Below are 15402 nucleotides of genomic sequence, written 5' to 3'. Positions count from 1 at the left end.
TCGATTCGATTTGCATTTGCAATTTTAACAAAACAAATATATTTCTTTGTAAATGGACAAAAACATTAACAAATAGTGATAGTGAACCAAACCTTACTGATAAAAATATTTATCGACAAAATGAATACGGCTTTGAAAGAGATTTTTACTCGAATGAAACCAGTTTGTGATGTGATGATGGTAAACCCTTCCAAAGAAAATGTAGCCGGTTATATCTCAATTGTAAACGAACTGGGTGATGAACACATACAGGAATTGCAACAATACCTCCTTTATCCACTCATCACTCACATCAGATCAAGAGAGTTGAAGTATGTTACATTTTTATTCTTAGGATTTAAAACAAACTGTTTTTGTGTCAAGTACAGTTAATCATAAAATCTTTCTGATTGATAGCCTTGAATAGATATGTAACAATAATTTTAAACCAATTTCAACATTAATTTACAATATTAATCAAATTTAAATGTCTTTTCAGAGGCAAGCATGAACAACAAAAAAATATTGTTGATGCGATGACAGTTGTTCTGGAGAAGGTACACATAAATAACATGGAGATGTGTATTAAAATATTAACTGGTTCCATGCCTCTCATTTTTGACAAAACTAGACCTGGAATGAGTAAGTTTCATGACCTGACTAAAAAAAAATCCCAGATATCACCATCACCTAAAAAAAAAATGTTTGACCATTACTTGTGAACCACTGGATATATTACAATAAAGCATTTATCATAATAACCTTAGAAAGCCAAGAAAGTTTATGTCATAGATTTATATATACAGTTACCTACTCTTGAGCACAAAAGTGAAATAAACAGAGCCAGCAAGCATATTCAAACAATATTGTCATTTACAATACAAAACAATATTTTAAAGACTTGTATGTATGGTTTATGCCTTCAAAATAATAGCCAATATAAATACATGCCAACATAACATAAATAAACTTAGTTTGTTGTCAGTTTTTGTATTTGGCATTTCTATATATACTAGTTTTGGGTTTCTTATAATACTTATATGTATAGAAAATTTATTTTAAAGTTTTTAATTAAAATGTTCTAGTTGCCGATGTACCAGAAGAGTTAAAACTAAGTGCAATGAAATGTCTCACAGCATTAATGCTCGGAATTGATTACTCTCTCAGGATCAAGCTATTTAAAAAACAAGTTCCGCTTCTTGCGCAGATAATTTTTGTATCTGTACATATGGCAAAACTTGAAAAGTTAAGGTCTCTCAGGTGAGTTTCACAAAAATAATCTAGACATCTAACAGTACTTGACCCATTTGTGACCTTATCAAACAAATCTCTACAAATTGTTGTTACTCTTCTCTGTAAAAATACTGTACTTATCTAAATTTTGGACAAAAACAAATAAACTGGCAATACTAAGGTTGGTGAACGAATTAAACCATTTTTTTATCACTGTTTATTTCAACCCTCTGTACTATGTGCAGATTCTGCAGATTTTGCAGATAACTCATTAGTTATTTACCACTCAAAATATTATTTATAGTGATATTAAGTGAAAAATATTGGCTCAATAATTTATTGATTAAAGTTTAACACTGTACAATTTTAATGTATAAGTTTTTTTTACAGATTAGCTGCAATAAAAAACATGACAGCGTTCACAGCTATCCATGACAAACTGACAGACAGTGCATATCAAATAAAGGATAGTAACATTGAGTTTGTAGTGGTGGACATGCTCTCAAGCATATTACCAGGTGTGCTCTCCGCTTTACAGGATATTGCAATGGACACACAAAACCCGGGACATGCTGTTGTAGTAGTAAGTTACATGAAGTTTATGATCATTTAAAAAATTTATTAACATTGACATATTTATTTAGACAATTAACAGTATATTACAGTTTTCATGACAAGCAAATCATTTTAAAGTCACACTGAAATATTAAGTTTATAACCCATTTTTACATATGATTTGTTTTTATTTTAAACTCTTTGATACCTTGCTCTTTGATTCTTTTATGCATCATTGATACTCTTACTCTTTGATACTAACACTTAAGAACTTTTTATTTTTAAAGAGCCCTGACCATTGTTTAACAATTTTCAGTCTGCTTTAAACACAAGCCACCGTGTAATATGTGTAACAATGAATGACAAATTGTTACCAAAGAGAACGAGTGTAACTGCCAAAGACTTTGCGGTCATGATCGCAGAGAAGACAAGTTGCATAGACAAAGATGTAAGCAAGGGTAATTGATTCCAACACATTTATACATGTTAGTGTTTGCATGATATGTGGTACTTCCTTCTAGACTTTTCTATTTATCAATTTATTTTTCATGTTGATTACATAAGATATCAGAAAAATTTCAAATGCTAAGCTATATTTTCTTTCCTGTGTATTGTAGACATTTTCTTAATGTCTGTTTTTTTAATTTCCCATGAATATTTTATCGCATCTTTACAACCGAATACTGAAAAGATATTTCAATAAAGCCTTAAACGATTAAGCATTTATAGTCCAAATTCCATTAAAATTGCGAATATTTAAAATTAGTTTCAGAATACATTCATTAAACTTATTTCCCTCTAGTACATTTCCATAACTAGCTTTAAGACTGCATGACTGTTAATTAAAATTAGATTGGTGCTAGTGCTAGTTGGCCAGGGTGGTTGACTATAGCCTAGTCACCCCTTATTAGGGTAGGCTCCGAGCCCCTCAGTGGGGACGTGATGTCGTGATGATGACGCCGGTGATGATGATGATGATAGTGTTAGTGGAAATTCTTTTTTAATTAACCAGAGACATAAACTTCCAGGTCTGAAGGACATAGTCCGTCGTTCACCAGAGTGGTACACAATGGCAGGGGAGAAGTTGTCCCTCGTGGTGCGCAGTCTGGTGCCGCTTAGTACACATGAACACGTCAAAGTACGCAAAGAACTAGCCGTACTTTGCTCAAGGATATTAAATGAATGCAATCAGTAAGTACAATCTTACTTACTTACTAATATTATAAATGCCAAAGTATAGATGGTTGGATGTTTGTTAGAGTTTGTAGCCTAGACGGCTGAATGGATTTCGATGAAATTTGGTATAGATGTAGATGATAGTCTGGAAGAACACATAAGCTACTTACTTCTGCTTTTATTCCACGCTGACGGAATCGCGGGCAAAAGCTAGTTAAAGCTATAAAGATTACAATATTTGTTTACATTAATCTGTGGAAACACTAATTTGATTTGTGAATTTATTTTTGCATTCGACTTGTAAATTGTTCTAGAATATTACCAATACTTTAAATACCAAAGTAATGGTAGTAATATCGCAGGCGAAAGCTTGTTATTAAAACTACTAGTTATTTTTTTTATATTAACATTTAATTTTGACATTTTTTATTATTTTCTTTCATAAAGTTCGAATTTTTAATTCCAGATCAATGAAGCCTTCGATACCGATAGTGTTAGATGTATTGCTGTCCCTGTCTAACGACAGCTACCCGCAAGTAGCGCAGTACTGCTCTCGCGTACTCAAGACGTACTTCACAGACTCGCCCAAGGAACAGATTGTAGACACGCTGGATACATTGTGCGAGAACTTTCTTAATGTACTCACTAATTTGCCGAGAGTATTGAATAATATTAGTAAGTATATTTTTACATAAGTGTCATAAAATCGCTTATATACATTAAATAATTTGTCATTTGTGTCAGTCTTAATTTTTCAATAGATTGAAGTTCCTTTTTAAACAGCATTCAAATTGTTTAATACTAGACCGTGAAATGGCAATGTAAAAAATATTTTAATGACTAAAAATTCATGCTTGATATAATTCTTTCTGTTATTTAATGAATCTAACGGCCAACGAAACGACCTGATAATTTGACTTGTTACTTATTTAAATGTCGTTTCAGTATTCGGCCGTATGCTTATTTGAAAATATTTAGTTAACTTTATCTAAATTAAGTGTTATTAAAATATTTTAATGTATATCAGATTCCAGTCGCAAGCTGGTGGGTCTAGACCTGGTATACGGGTACATGCGTGTGCTGGGCTACGGGCGCGGCGACCGGCTGACGTCAGCGCTGACGTCGCGCGGCGGCCTGCCCACACTTTGCGACGCGTTACGTCACGCCGCCGCATTGCACACGCAGCGCGTCTCCCTCGCCACGCGCGTGTCGACCGACACTGACGTCACAGGTCACAAGCGATTGTATACTCTATTTGTAGCGGTGTAGAGTTCAGATTGGCCTACAAGTAACATAATTTGTATTTGTATAGAGTTGAGATTAGGTCACAAGCGATAATAGACCTTATTGGTATTGGTTAAGAGATGAATTTCGTGCATGTGGCAGATGATTTTGCTGACATCAGTGCGGAAAAAATTAACGTTTGACTACAAGCTGTATTGAACTTTATTTAGATTGTTTTAAAATACATAGTTGAATGAAAAACTAAATATCCGGAGTCGACTTATACTGCACCTTATGGAGATTTGAATAGAGTAGAAAATCTATTGAATTGCTTTCTGAACACTATGGTCCTTAAGATACGATTTGCATTGTGTTTTTTCCTTCTTGATTTTTCTCGAATGTATCCTTATAGAGTTGAGCAGCAGTTCGACGTCCCCGTGGCTGGAGTTCCGTCACCTGGAGGAGGCGGAGTGCGTGTCGCGGCTGCGCGCGCTGTGCGGCGAGCTGGCGGGGGCGGAGTGCGCGCACCTCGTGCTGGACCACCTGCTGGACCTCTTCCAGCAGAGGGACTGCGAACTGGCCTACATCATCAATTGTATCGGCTCTGGTAACTATCACATACATTATTCAGTTAAAATCTGACGTACTATTGCAATATTTCTATAAATTTTTCTTTTATTTGTTTTAATAAAGTATTCTGTACCATACTATCATAAACTTTCTAGCTTTTACATATTAACATCCATCCATCCAATCTTTTGCATTTTTGCTTGATTTCCAGCTCCAAAGGCCTCGCCGTCGCTCGCCAAGCGGATACTAGATGTATACCTGGAGGAGGACTTGTGGTATCTTCCGCTGGAGCTGGATGCAGAGGAGCCCGCCCTCAGCACAGAGGATACCCTGGATGTCAACGTGTATAACCCTCGGGGATGGAGCAAGGATAGTGTACCAGGTCAGTTCAAAATACTAGATGAATTAGGATATATGAAATCGGTATAATTAACCGGTAGATCTTAGAACAAAGTTAAACATTATAAATTACTGGCTTTTACCTGCGACTTCGTCCGCGTGGAATTTAAAAAGTAGCCTATGTGTTCTTCCAGACGGTTCTGCTACGGAGCAGTTTAGGCTACAAACTTTAACAAACATCCATATAAACTTTTGCATTTATAATTTTAATAAGACTATGAGACAAAGTGGTATCAGAATTTTTTAAAACTCAAGTTCCCAGACCTTCAGTAGGATTGATATTTAAATGTAGACTTTTATGTTTTACTGTGAATTCGCTATAATAGCGAAGAAACCGTTTACAAATAAACAAATTCAAATTCGTTGTCTACTTTTAATTGACAAACGAGTAAGAAAGAGTATTTCTCTATTTTAACGTTCCCACCTCCGCAAATCTTCTATTCTTCTTCTCCTTCCCTCTTGTGTAACTGAATGGTTTGTTCAGGTTTATTCGAGGGTGCGATGGAGGTGCGGTACACCGGCATCAGCTACCGGCAGGCGCGGGGTGCGCTGGGTGCGGGGTGCGGGGGGTGCCGCAGCGCCGCGCAGCTGCAGCGCCACCTGCTGCTCAGCTGCCTGCTCACCGCCGGCCTGGGCGAGCTGGCGGCGCGCCTGCAGGAACACTTCCAGCCCTACCTCATGAAGACCATCTGTCTACTGCTGGAGAGAGTAGGTTTGTAACTGAGGGTTCACGCTTTACGGAATCATTAAAATTATAATGACAAAGACAACTTTTTGTCAAGATTTTTGTTGTAGATTTACAATAAATTAGCTGTTTCATTGCTTCGTTCGCAAACAATTATTAGAAAAATATGTTATTGTCTTCAAATGTCATAATTCAAATGCACAAAAGACAACAACGGTCTTTACCATTGGATGATTACCCTTACCTATCAATTTCGCTTGGCTTATAGTTTTTGTCCCTTTCTGTCATGACAGTTTTTTCCAATTTATTTACCCTGTAAAATAAATGGCTTAAGTGTAGCCTATATTGTGTCATAAATGCAGAACCTTTTTGTATAAATACAAGATTTATTCAAATACTAACTATCGCATTAAAAAAAAAAAAGTGAGTAGCCTACGTGTTTAACTATATTTTACGCGTATGCCGAATTTCATTGAGATCCGTTCAGCCGTCTAGGCTACAAACTTTAACAAACATCCATTCATCTAAACTTTCGCATTTATGATATTAGTAAGAAGCAAGATTACTAAGATATACCATGATTGCTGACATCAAACATAACAAAGTGTTTTTTAGTATTCTATAAGTATAAATATTGATAAATAGGTGAAAATTTTATAATATTACTAACTGTTGCCCGCGACTTCGTCCGCGTGGTATTAAAAAACATACGAACTATATAAATAACAAAAAGCTACGTATCCCTCGGGAACCGGACATTTTTCAGGGATGAACCTTATCCCATGTGTACTTCAGACTTTGTTTTATATCTGTGCCATATTTCAATAAGATATGTTGAACCGTTGCAGAATGATCGAGTAAACATGAAAAAAAAATGAATCCCACGGGAACTTACTATTCCCGGGATAAAAAGTAGCTTATGTGTTATGATCAGTACAGCTGTTTAACAAACTCTAAGAAACATCCATCTATCTAAACTTTCGTATTTATAATATTAGTAAGATGTATCCAGGTAGTCGCTACGAGGTGCTGCACGCCGCGGGGCTGCAGGCGACGCTGGCCGTGGCCTCGGCCTGCGGGCACTCCGCCGCGGGGGACCTCATCGCCGCCAACGGAGACTACATCACCAGTCAGATCACTAATAAACTTAAAAAGGTACATACTTATACCTAATAAAACTATAATATACCAAATTCGTAAGTCGGTAAGTCGGTAATACTAGCTTGTTATATAGTTTTTTCCCCCCCTGTTTCTTCCGTGTACAATTAAAATAAATGTAATATAGCCTATATCGCTCAGTGATAATTTAGCTTTCTAATAGTGGAAGGATTTTAAAAATCGCTCCAGTAGTTTTTTAGTTTATCTGTTACATACAAAAAGAAACTTTTATCTCCATATTAGTAGATTTTACGAGGATATTGTCGTTATAAAATTGTTTTTATTTTATAATACTCTAGTAAGATTTGAATTTACGCGAAAAGATTATTTAATTATTTCATAATAGCTTTCGCCCGCGACGCCGTCCGCATGGAATTAAAAAAAAAAAACAAAAGTTAGTAGCCTATGTGTTCTTTTAGACTATACTCTACGTCTATGCCAAATTTCATCGAGATCCGTTAAGCCGTTTAGTCTACAAACTCTAACAAATATCCATCCATCCATCCATAAGATGGTTTTGTATTGTGTAAATTTTTTTTTCTTGCAGGCGTGGAACATCCAGTCAGCGTTGGAGATATTGTCTGTCGTGATGAGATACAGCGACACTTCCATACTGGACTACCTCTACGGTATCGTCGATGACGTGAGTAACTCATACTCCTTAAGTGCTCCCCTTAGTGTACATTCACAAAATCTACAATAAAGATCTACCTTAAATACTAATTAATGGAATTAGTAAGTGAAAATGATTGTTTTTTTTTATTCATTTGTTTTTTTTTTTAATATAGTCTTACAAGTATATCTGTATACACTATAGTCCTAGGTCAGCTCACTAGCGTCCTTTTCATCAAAAAAGTATCATACTGTATCTGCCATGTAGTTTTTTAATTCAATTTATTAAATTTTCTATACGCACGTGGATTTTATATATTTTTAGTTAAAATCACTTCACATAAAATACTATCACTTCACACCTGACTAGATTTGGTTTTTAATTTGTTCGTTTTTAATTATTTTTTAATTAAAATGATTTAAAACAGACAAATAATGATTTTATATTTTTTTCTTAATTAGGTTCTCGTCCAAAGCTGCGATAAATATCATGAAAAAGATCGCTACGCGTATTTACAAGTATTTTTAACTTTCATCAATTATTTAAGAAAATGGTTTTATATTGAAGAAGAAACAACCATAGCAAAGGACACTGAAATACCGAATGTATTGAAAGATGTTGTAGAATTTGCTAAGAATCAGAAAGAAGTAGAGGAAATGCTACACAAAGAGGATATAGACAAGAAGAGTGCGGAAGAGATGTATTTAGAAGATGTAAATAAAGATGAGAATGAATTGGATTATGACGATACTGTTACAAGTGAGTTTATTTTTTTTATATCCGAGGCAGTGTTAAATGTTTTTAAATTCGGATATAGCAATTTATAATAACAACTTACACCCGTAAATCAAGGGGTAAACAGAGACCACATACCTCTATCGATTTCGTGTACTCTTACGATTTACAATAAGTATTATTTTTAGAAGATATTAACCGGTTTTTAACTTGAGAGCTCTCAACATAGCAAAAGTTTAAGCAAATATAGAATAATTGCAACTAGTTATATTATAAGTGCAAGTAATTCTCAAATTTTGTCTTTTAACCCTATATTCTCCTAAAATTGATGTATTTTCATGTTCCAGAAGAGAAAGATCCCGTCCCCCGTCACATATCAGTGACAGTGTCCATTCTGCGGCGTACTATCAACTTCATAACGTCCCCGCGGCGCGACGAGAGCGTGGTCGCGCTGCGCGTGCTGCGCTGCGGCATGCTCCTGCTGCAGGACCACGAGGACCACCTGCTGCCGCTGGTCCACGCCGCGTGGTCTCCGCTCGTGGCCACCGTGGCGCACCCGCCGGTCGCCATGGCGGCGCTAGACCTACTCGTTACCATGGCAACGCTGTCGAAAGATTTTATAAGAAGCCGCGCCTCCAAGTAAGATTTTTTTTATTTTGTTTTTAAATAGTTAAATAGTAAAAGAAATTTTAGTTAGTTATAATGCTATTTGCAGTAGTATCTCATATTCGGATTTTGTATTTGCGAAAATATTTTTTTTTTTTTAAATCTGCATGAATAAATATTAAAACAATGGCATACTTAACATGTATTTTTATAATAAATGTTGCTCTTAAACAAATATAATACTATTATTATTTTTAGAAATCAAACAGAACGCAATTCGAATTATTCGCTTTTAACGTGTGGATGGATGGACGTTTATTACTACGTTATTCCAAAATGACTTACAGATGTTGAAATTTAGAACAAATGTACGTTGATCGAAGTCTCGTGCTAAGACTATCCAATATATTTTCCAGAGATGTACTCCCACACATATACAAATACTTAAAAAGAAGCAGTACAGAGAGTTTACTAAAAGACGTGGGTTCGTTGTACCGGCTGAGCGCGGGCTACCGGCTGCAGGGCGCCGCGCTGGCCGCGCTGCCGCGCCTGCTGCTGCAGCTGGGCGTGGACGAGCCCGGGGTAGAGGCAGCCATGGATGCCGCCTTACCCTACCTCTCCAAGAACCAGCCGCTACCCCTGCAGGTATTGTACTTTCTTATATTATGTTGATATTGCTGAATCGTAAAATATTGCATCCAAGTTATTTGGTTACTTTTAATGGTAGAAAGTCAAGACCTATGTTTAGCATTTTTTGTGTGGATGAATATTATTTTGTAAATAAATTATTCATACTAATATTATAAATGCGAAAGTTTAGATGGATGGATAGATGCATGGATGTTTGTTAGAGTTTGTAACCTGGCTGAACGGATTTCGATGAAATTTGGTACAGATGTAGAGGATAGTCTGCAAGAACACATAGGCTACTTTGTTATATTTTACACTTTTGTTTTTTTTTAATACCACCCGGACGGAGTCGCGGGCAACAGCTAGTTAATATATAAAGTAAATTTTTTGTGTAATTTATAATGTTATAAAGAGGTATTTGTATTTTTATGTGGAATGGATAAACTCAAAAATTACAGAACGGATATCAAAATTCTTTTGCCATGAGAAAAAATGAAGTCGCCAACAAAAGCTTAATAATTTCTCTTTATTGTAGTTATCTGTTATTTTAGACGTCGTTTTTGCAACTGGTAACATGTTTTTTTAATTATAAATGGTTTTTTCCAGGAACTGTCTGTGAGTTTCTTCCAACAAATGTCATTAAGTAACTACGGCGTGGTGTGGTACTACATGCGCGTGGTGTGCGCCAACGAGCGCGTGCTGCCCGCGCCGCGTGACGTCACACTGCCCCTCTGTGACGTCACCGGCAACACCTACAAGTGCGCGCATACCGACTACGAGAAGAATATCAAATTGATATTCAAGAAACATAAAAGTTAAATTAAATTTAGAGTCAGATACCAAATTCTTCTAGATTGTCAAATAGCAATCCAACTTGTAAAACATGTGATGAAAATATCGGATTTTGATTTATCTGACAGTGACGTCATTTTTAAGCTATCTGAGCCATCAGTCAATGGTGGGACAGACCCTTAGTATTGTAAATAAGCTATTGTTTTGTTTAGTATTTAAATGTTATATGTACTGATCTACATTGACAAGGATATGACTGTTTAAAAATATAGACATTTTAATTATGTATTCTATTGTAAATAATCTAACACTGCTCGCGTATTAATAATTTGCAAAGACATAAATTATAAATTAAATCCTACTTTCATCTTTTATTTTTATTTTAAAAAACATAGTTTAAGCAAGCTACGACTCGAACCAGTCTCCGGGTGATTCAAAATGGTGGCAGTGCTATAGCAAACTAAATTATACCAGTATCCAAAATATGTACTATTTAGTAAGACGCTCAAAAAAGTACCTTCTCCAGAATGAAAATAAGTTACACCTGTATTTTTTTAACCATTGCTTATAACATGATAGCAAACGAGCTATTGCTAGCAACTTTGTCCACGTGAAATTAAAAAAAATATACGTCTCTCACAGGTAAATTACCTTTCTAACGGTGAAGGAATTTTGAAAATCGGCCCAGTAATTTTTGTGTTATTTCAATACATACAAAAATATGGTTCTTTTCTCTTTATAATAGACTAGCTTTAGTCCGCGTGGAATTAAAAAAACAAGTAAGCCTATGTGTTCTTTCAGTTTCGCGTGAAATTAAAAAAAAATAGCTTGTGAGTTTTTCCAGACTCGTCATCTAAATCTATGCAATGTTTTCATCGTTTAGCCATTTAGAATATACACTCTGACAAACATGCAATACAATCTTTCGCATTTATAATATTATTAAGGGGACAGGGGTCTTTGTAGTTTTTTTTAAAAAGTCATTCTGAAGATACTATTTTTGAGCGTGGTATTTAATTGTACATTTTAGGAACGTTTTTTCGTCGATTGTATAATTAATTCGCTATGGAAAACCCGACATTTCTACACACGCAGACATGCTGCGGCACATTTGAATCTCATCAAAGCATTCCAATAAAACACAAATTGGCAGTATGTAATCTTTATATTTTACAAAACAAACCTGTTTTAAAACAAACGTATATCATATAAAACCATTGCGACCTCAACCCACACATGGCAGCCTGTCTTTACATGTACTTTACTATTTAATATTGCAATGTTTACGATTTATACATCTTTAACTAGAACAAGAAAATATTTTTACTAGCAACACCATATATATAACCATAAAGTTGCCAGATTTAATGTAATTTGTAAACTAAAAATGTAAATGTGAGATTTACAAGACTTTTATTTGCATTGATCTTAACTATTATTTTTCGCTTCTCGAATATTTTCAACTGAATTAAATATTCAAGGTTTTTCGGATTACATTTTCTAACACATTCGGATACAATGACTAACAATGAATAGATATTAAATAAAACAAAAAACCCTTTAATACTTTGACCTTAAATGCTAAATAACAAATGTTGCGATAAGTGAAAAATTATATTAAAATTGCAACATAAAAGATTACAATATTGTAACCTCGAAAATAATTTGCATTCTAGACTTGTCGTGACATAACAGGTCCATATGACAGGTGTCAATGTGACAGTTACGAAATCGATATTTTAAACAGATAAAAATCGATATTCCTGTTTTTGTTAAATTAATTTTTATAGCTTACATAGGACCTTTTACATCGCGACGTTTAATAACTTAAGTAATGTAAATGTAGGATAAATAAGATTTAATATATGAAGGAAATTCGTAAGCACTTGTCCTTATTTGTACATTTCACGATATAAATAACAATGATGCTTAAAAAGTGTTACCAATATACGTATAAAAGAACAAATCGTGTTTTTTTTACCTTTTTCAATAACATTTAAACTTTAAACTCAATAACATTTGAACACAAGTTTGCAGATATGTTGAGATATACAATAAAAAGTAACGGAAATCGCTTGTACTGTGAAATAGATATGAATTATGGAATGATCTTGTTCCAAATTTAAATAAATACAAACCACCCTTAAATTATACTAAATCCTCTGACCTCTTTAGTCCACTGGAGAGGCTATAAGCTGTGGGATTTTGTGCCTATTTGATATCCGCCATTTTGGCGCTGACGGTTGCGATTTCGGAAACTCGAACAATAGAATAAGCTATAAATTACGAAGCAAAATGCTGTTATTTCCAAGCGGTGACCTTTCCAGTGGATATTTACTGAAGCCAGTGACTAAATTGCACTAGACAAATTGATCTTGAGTCAATAAGTTAAGCAGAATATTGACTGAACTGCATAATTTATTGACTTACAAATTTTTCCTCAAACCAACTTAATATCTAGAGTAACACTTGGCCTGGGACGATGACATTTTCGATACAACCAACTATGAAATGGTAACTATTTTTTATATTCTTATTTATGTCATATAATTACATTAATGTCATTTTTACTATTATTAATTGAGTAATTAAATAGTATTTTTTGTATACAACTTAATGTATAGTTTCTTACACGCGTCATTCGAACCAGTTTTTTAATAATTCTGTCATGACATGCACAAAAGAACGCCAAAATATTGCAAAAAAAGACCTATTAAAATTACTGTGTTAAGTTAAAAATGGGTACAAGTTCGTTGCAAATGAGTGTAGTCTAAAAAATCCTTACTAATAGAATGCAATTGACATCACACATTAATCTAAAAAGGTTAAATGATTTCAACAATTTATTGATACTGAGGACATATCACGAATATTTCGACAACATTTGCGAGAAAATATTAGTAGTGGACAGATATTGTATGAGATTTTCTATTTTTTACAGCCGGTATGGGCGGTGTTTAACATCGATGTCGTTAAAACATTCTCACTAGTTTTCGTGATAACCTCAGATCTGTCATCGTCCAGTAATTACAATAAAGTGTATTCATTTTACACACTCACACTATGCACAATCACAAAACTATATATTTATATAATTTACCTATAGTCCTTTCGAGAACTTTCGAACCGTATTGCTTAGGGAAAAGATAAACAAACTTGATTCAACATGCATTTAATATTTACATCAGACAATAAACTTAAAAGATGGTCCCCGCAGGCCGCATGTCTGCCCGAAGGACGGGAGGGTATTTTCAAGGAAATCAAGAGATTCCCAAACTTTTCATTTTATAGAACACTGCTAGTTGTTTTTTTTCACACACATCTATGTTTTTTTAGTGTTCTCCTAGATCATTTAGTTAACCATTGATTCCAATGTGACTTTTTATGAGTCATGGGTAACTCAATTAAAAGTGATGATCTGCAGATCAGTGAGCTGATTCACAGATAGGCTCAGTTTTGTACAAATATATGATTTGAATGAGCGTGTGCTGAGAGCTTGAGAGTGGAGCCGAGTTTTTTGATTGTTTTTAAGAATTTACGTCGACTGTAGAGCTGTGAACTGGTAATTAGTTGAGTTGTAGCTCAATGGTTCATATCTAAATGATCTGATCTTTTGAGCCAATTAGAGTTTATAGACATCTAACTTTTGTGTGAAATTCGTTTCGTGATCCAGAATATTAGTAAACTGTTTTTTTTTCAAACAGCTAACGACCGTTTTATAGTATATTTATTATCTGTATAATAGTATTATGTATAATTTAAAATATCTTAATATACTAACAGCGATATATGATATTTACAAAACACTTACACTGTTTGTTATAAAAAGATTATACTGATTTTTATATAAAAAATTCTATTGGTGTTCAATTTATTGCTCGTTTTTGTATAATTATAAGGCATTTTTTAATTTAACATTGTACATCAAGTTAAACTATCTACTAAATGCTACAGATAATAAAATTTTCACTAAAATTACATTAGAATATTTAAAAAAGCGGAATATTGCATTGCCGTCCTTGCGTTTTAAACATTAAAATATATCTATAAATCCATATAAGATCAATAGATTATTTTCTTTAATATTTACTTCTCGCGTACTCCCTTGACCTGTTGCATGTGTGTTCAAATTTGATCTTTATCCCTTTGCAATACGGTTGCGATTGTGTGATCACTTCCAGGCCATGCGCAGCGTCTTGCGCGAGGCGAAGTACTTGGTGGTGTAGGAGGCGAGCAGCAGCGCCACCAGCACGATGCTGATCAGGTGGTAGTCGAAGTCGTCTTTCAGAAGATCGAATGTCTTAGATGGCGCCACTCGCGTATAATATAAATCTGTAAAACGATAGCAATAACATTAAAATCTATCTTACTAATATTATAAATCTGAAAGTTTAGATGGATGGATGTTTGTTAGAGTTTGTAGCTTAAACGGCTGAATAAATTTTGATGAAATTTGGCATAGATGTAGAGGATAGTCTGGAAGAACACATTGGCTATTCACTTTTGTTTTAATTTCAGTTCCACGCTGACGGAGTCGCGGGCGAAAGCTAGTACTAATTTAAAGAAAGATTTGTATTTGTGTATGTATTGCAATAACTAAAAAATTCTTACACCAGTAAGTAACCGTCGAGTATGAATAAATTTCGCTACTAAATTACATTATATTAAAAAAAAAATCTTTACAGGTTTAAAGTATAAAAAATAAAGTTTTTCCAATTTCTCATATGCCTATTAACGGCGTTTAGCAAGTCAAAACACTTGTTAACATAAACAACATTTACAATACAGTGTTTAAATTTCAGCATTCGTTAGAGTTTAGGAATGGTGAGTTCGTCATTCATTCATTCCCTAGCTAAGTGGTCAGTATTTATAAAGAATCATATTGTATCCATATACAATGATTTCTACTTGACCATATTTGTGGTTTGACGTAAAGTATTGTTTCTTCATTCAATCGTTCATTCATTGGTGAGTGAGTGTATGACTGACCGAGTCCCGTAGCAAGCACGAGGCTGGTGGACTCGATGCCGGCGGGGTGTGTGTGCAG

General features: G+C 34.5%; 2 protein-coding genes across 3 annotated transcripts in view; one reads left to right on the top strand and one right to left on the bottom strand.

Annotated features, from left to right (window-relative positions):
* The first annotated feature begins 6 nt into the window (after positions 1-6).
* LOC106106322 (TELO2-interacting protein 1 homolog) lies at positions 7-10514 on the top strand. 2 transcript variants are annotated; one of them, XM_013286893.1, is made up of 17 exons: positions 7-311; positions 479-621; positions 1065-1239; positions 1603-1795; positions 2084-2225; positions 2796-2958; positions 3410-3618; positions 3971-4174; positions 4580-4774; positions 4949-5119; positions 5621-5848; positions 6834-6976; positions 7527-7622; positions 8054-8351; positions 8675-8966; positions 9350-9578; positions 10170-10514. In XM_013286893.1, exons 1-17 carry the CDS (start codon positions 121-123, stop codon positions 10380-10382), a joined length of 3285 nt encoding a protein of 1094 aa, XP_013142347.1. In that variant the 5' UTR covers positions 7-120; the 3' UTR covers positions 10383-10514. The 2 variants fall into 2 exon arrangements, with proteins under 2 accessions (XP_013142347.1, XP_013142348.1); XM_013286894.1 differs by lacking the exons at positions 7-311; positions 479-621; positions 1065-1239; positions 1603-1795 and having other exon boundaries at positions 2135-2215.
* Positions 10515-14155: 3641 nt separating this feature from the next.
* Positions 14156-15402, bottom strand: part of LOC106106193 (ER membrane protein complex subunit 1) — an 11906-nt gene continuing 10659 nt past the window's right edge. The window contains exons 13-14 of the mRNA XM_013286740.1: positions 15345-15398; positions 14156-14687 (exon numbers count right to left, since the gene is read on the bottom strand). Coding sequence (XP_013142194.1) covers positions 14527-14687; positions 15345-15398 — 215 coding nt within the window. The 3' untranslated portion in view covers positions 14156-14526. The remainder of the gene's footprint in view (positions 14688-15344; positions 15399-15402) is intronic.

This window comes from Papilio polytes, unplaced genomic scaffold (assembly GCF_000836215.1).
Source record: "Papilio polytes unplaced genomic scaffold, Ppol_1.0 DF822289.1, whole genome shotgun sequence".
Lineage (NCBI taxonomy): Eukaryota > Metazoa > Arthropoda > Insecta > Lepidoptera > Papilionidae > Papilio > Papilio polytes.
The sequence above is the reverse complement of the archived record's forward strand: the minus strand, read 5'-3'. Positions and strand labels throughout refer to the sequence as shown.

Excerpts from the sequence above, each read along its gene's own strand:
- LOC106106322 (XM_013286893.1), top strand. The coding sequence starts at position 121 with ATGAATACGGCTTTGAAAGAGATTTTTACTCGAATGAAACCAGTTTGT. Across the intron at positions 2,959-3,409 it reads ATATTAAATGAATGCAATCA|ATCAATGAAGCCTTCGATAC; the intron begins GTAAGTACAATC and ends TTTTAATTCCAG. Across the intron at positions 4,775-4,948 it reads CATCAATTGTATCGGCTCTG|CTCCAAAGGCCTCGCCGTCG; the intron begins GTAACTATCACA and ends CTTGATTTCCAG.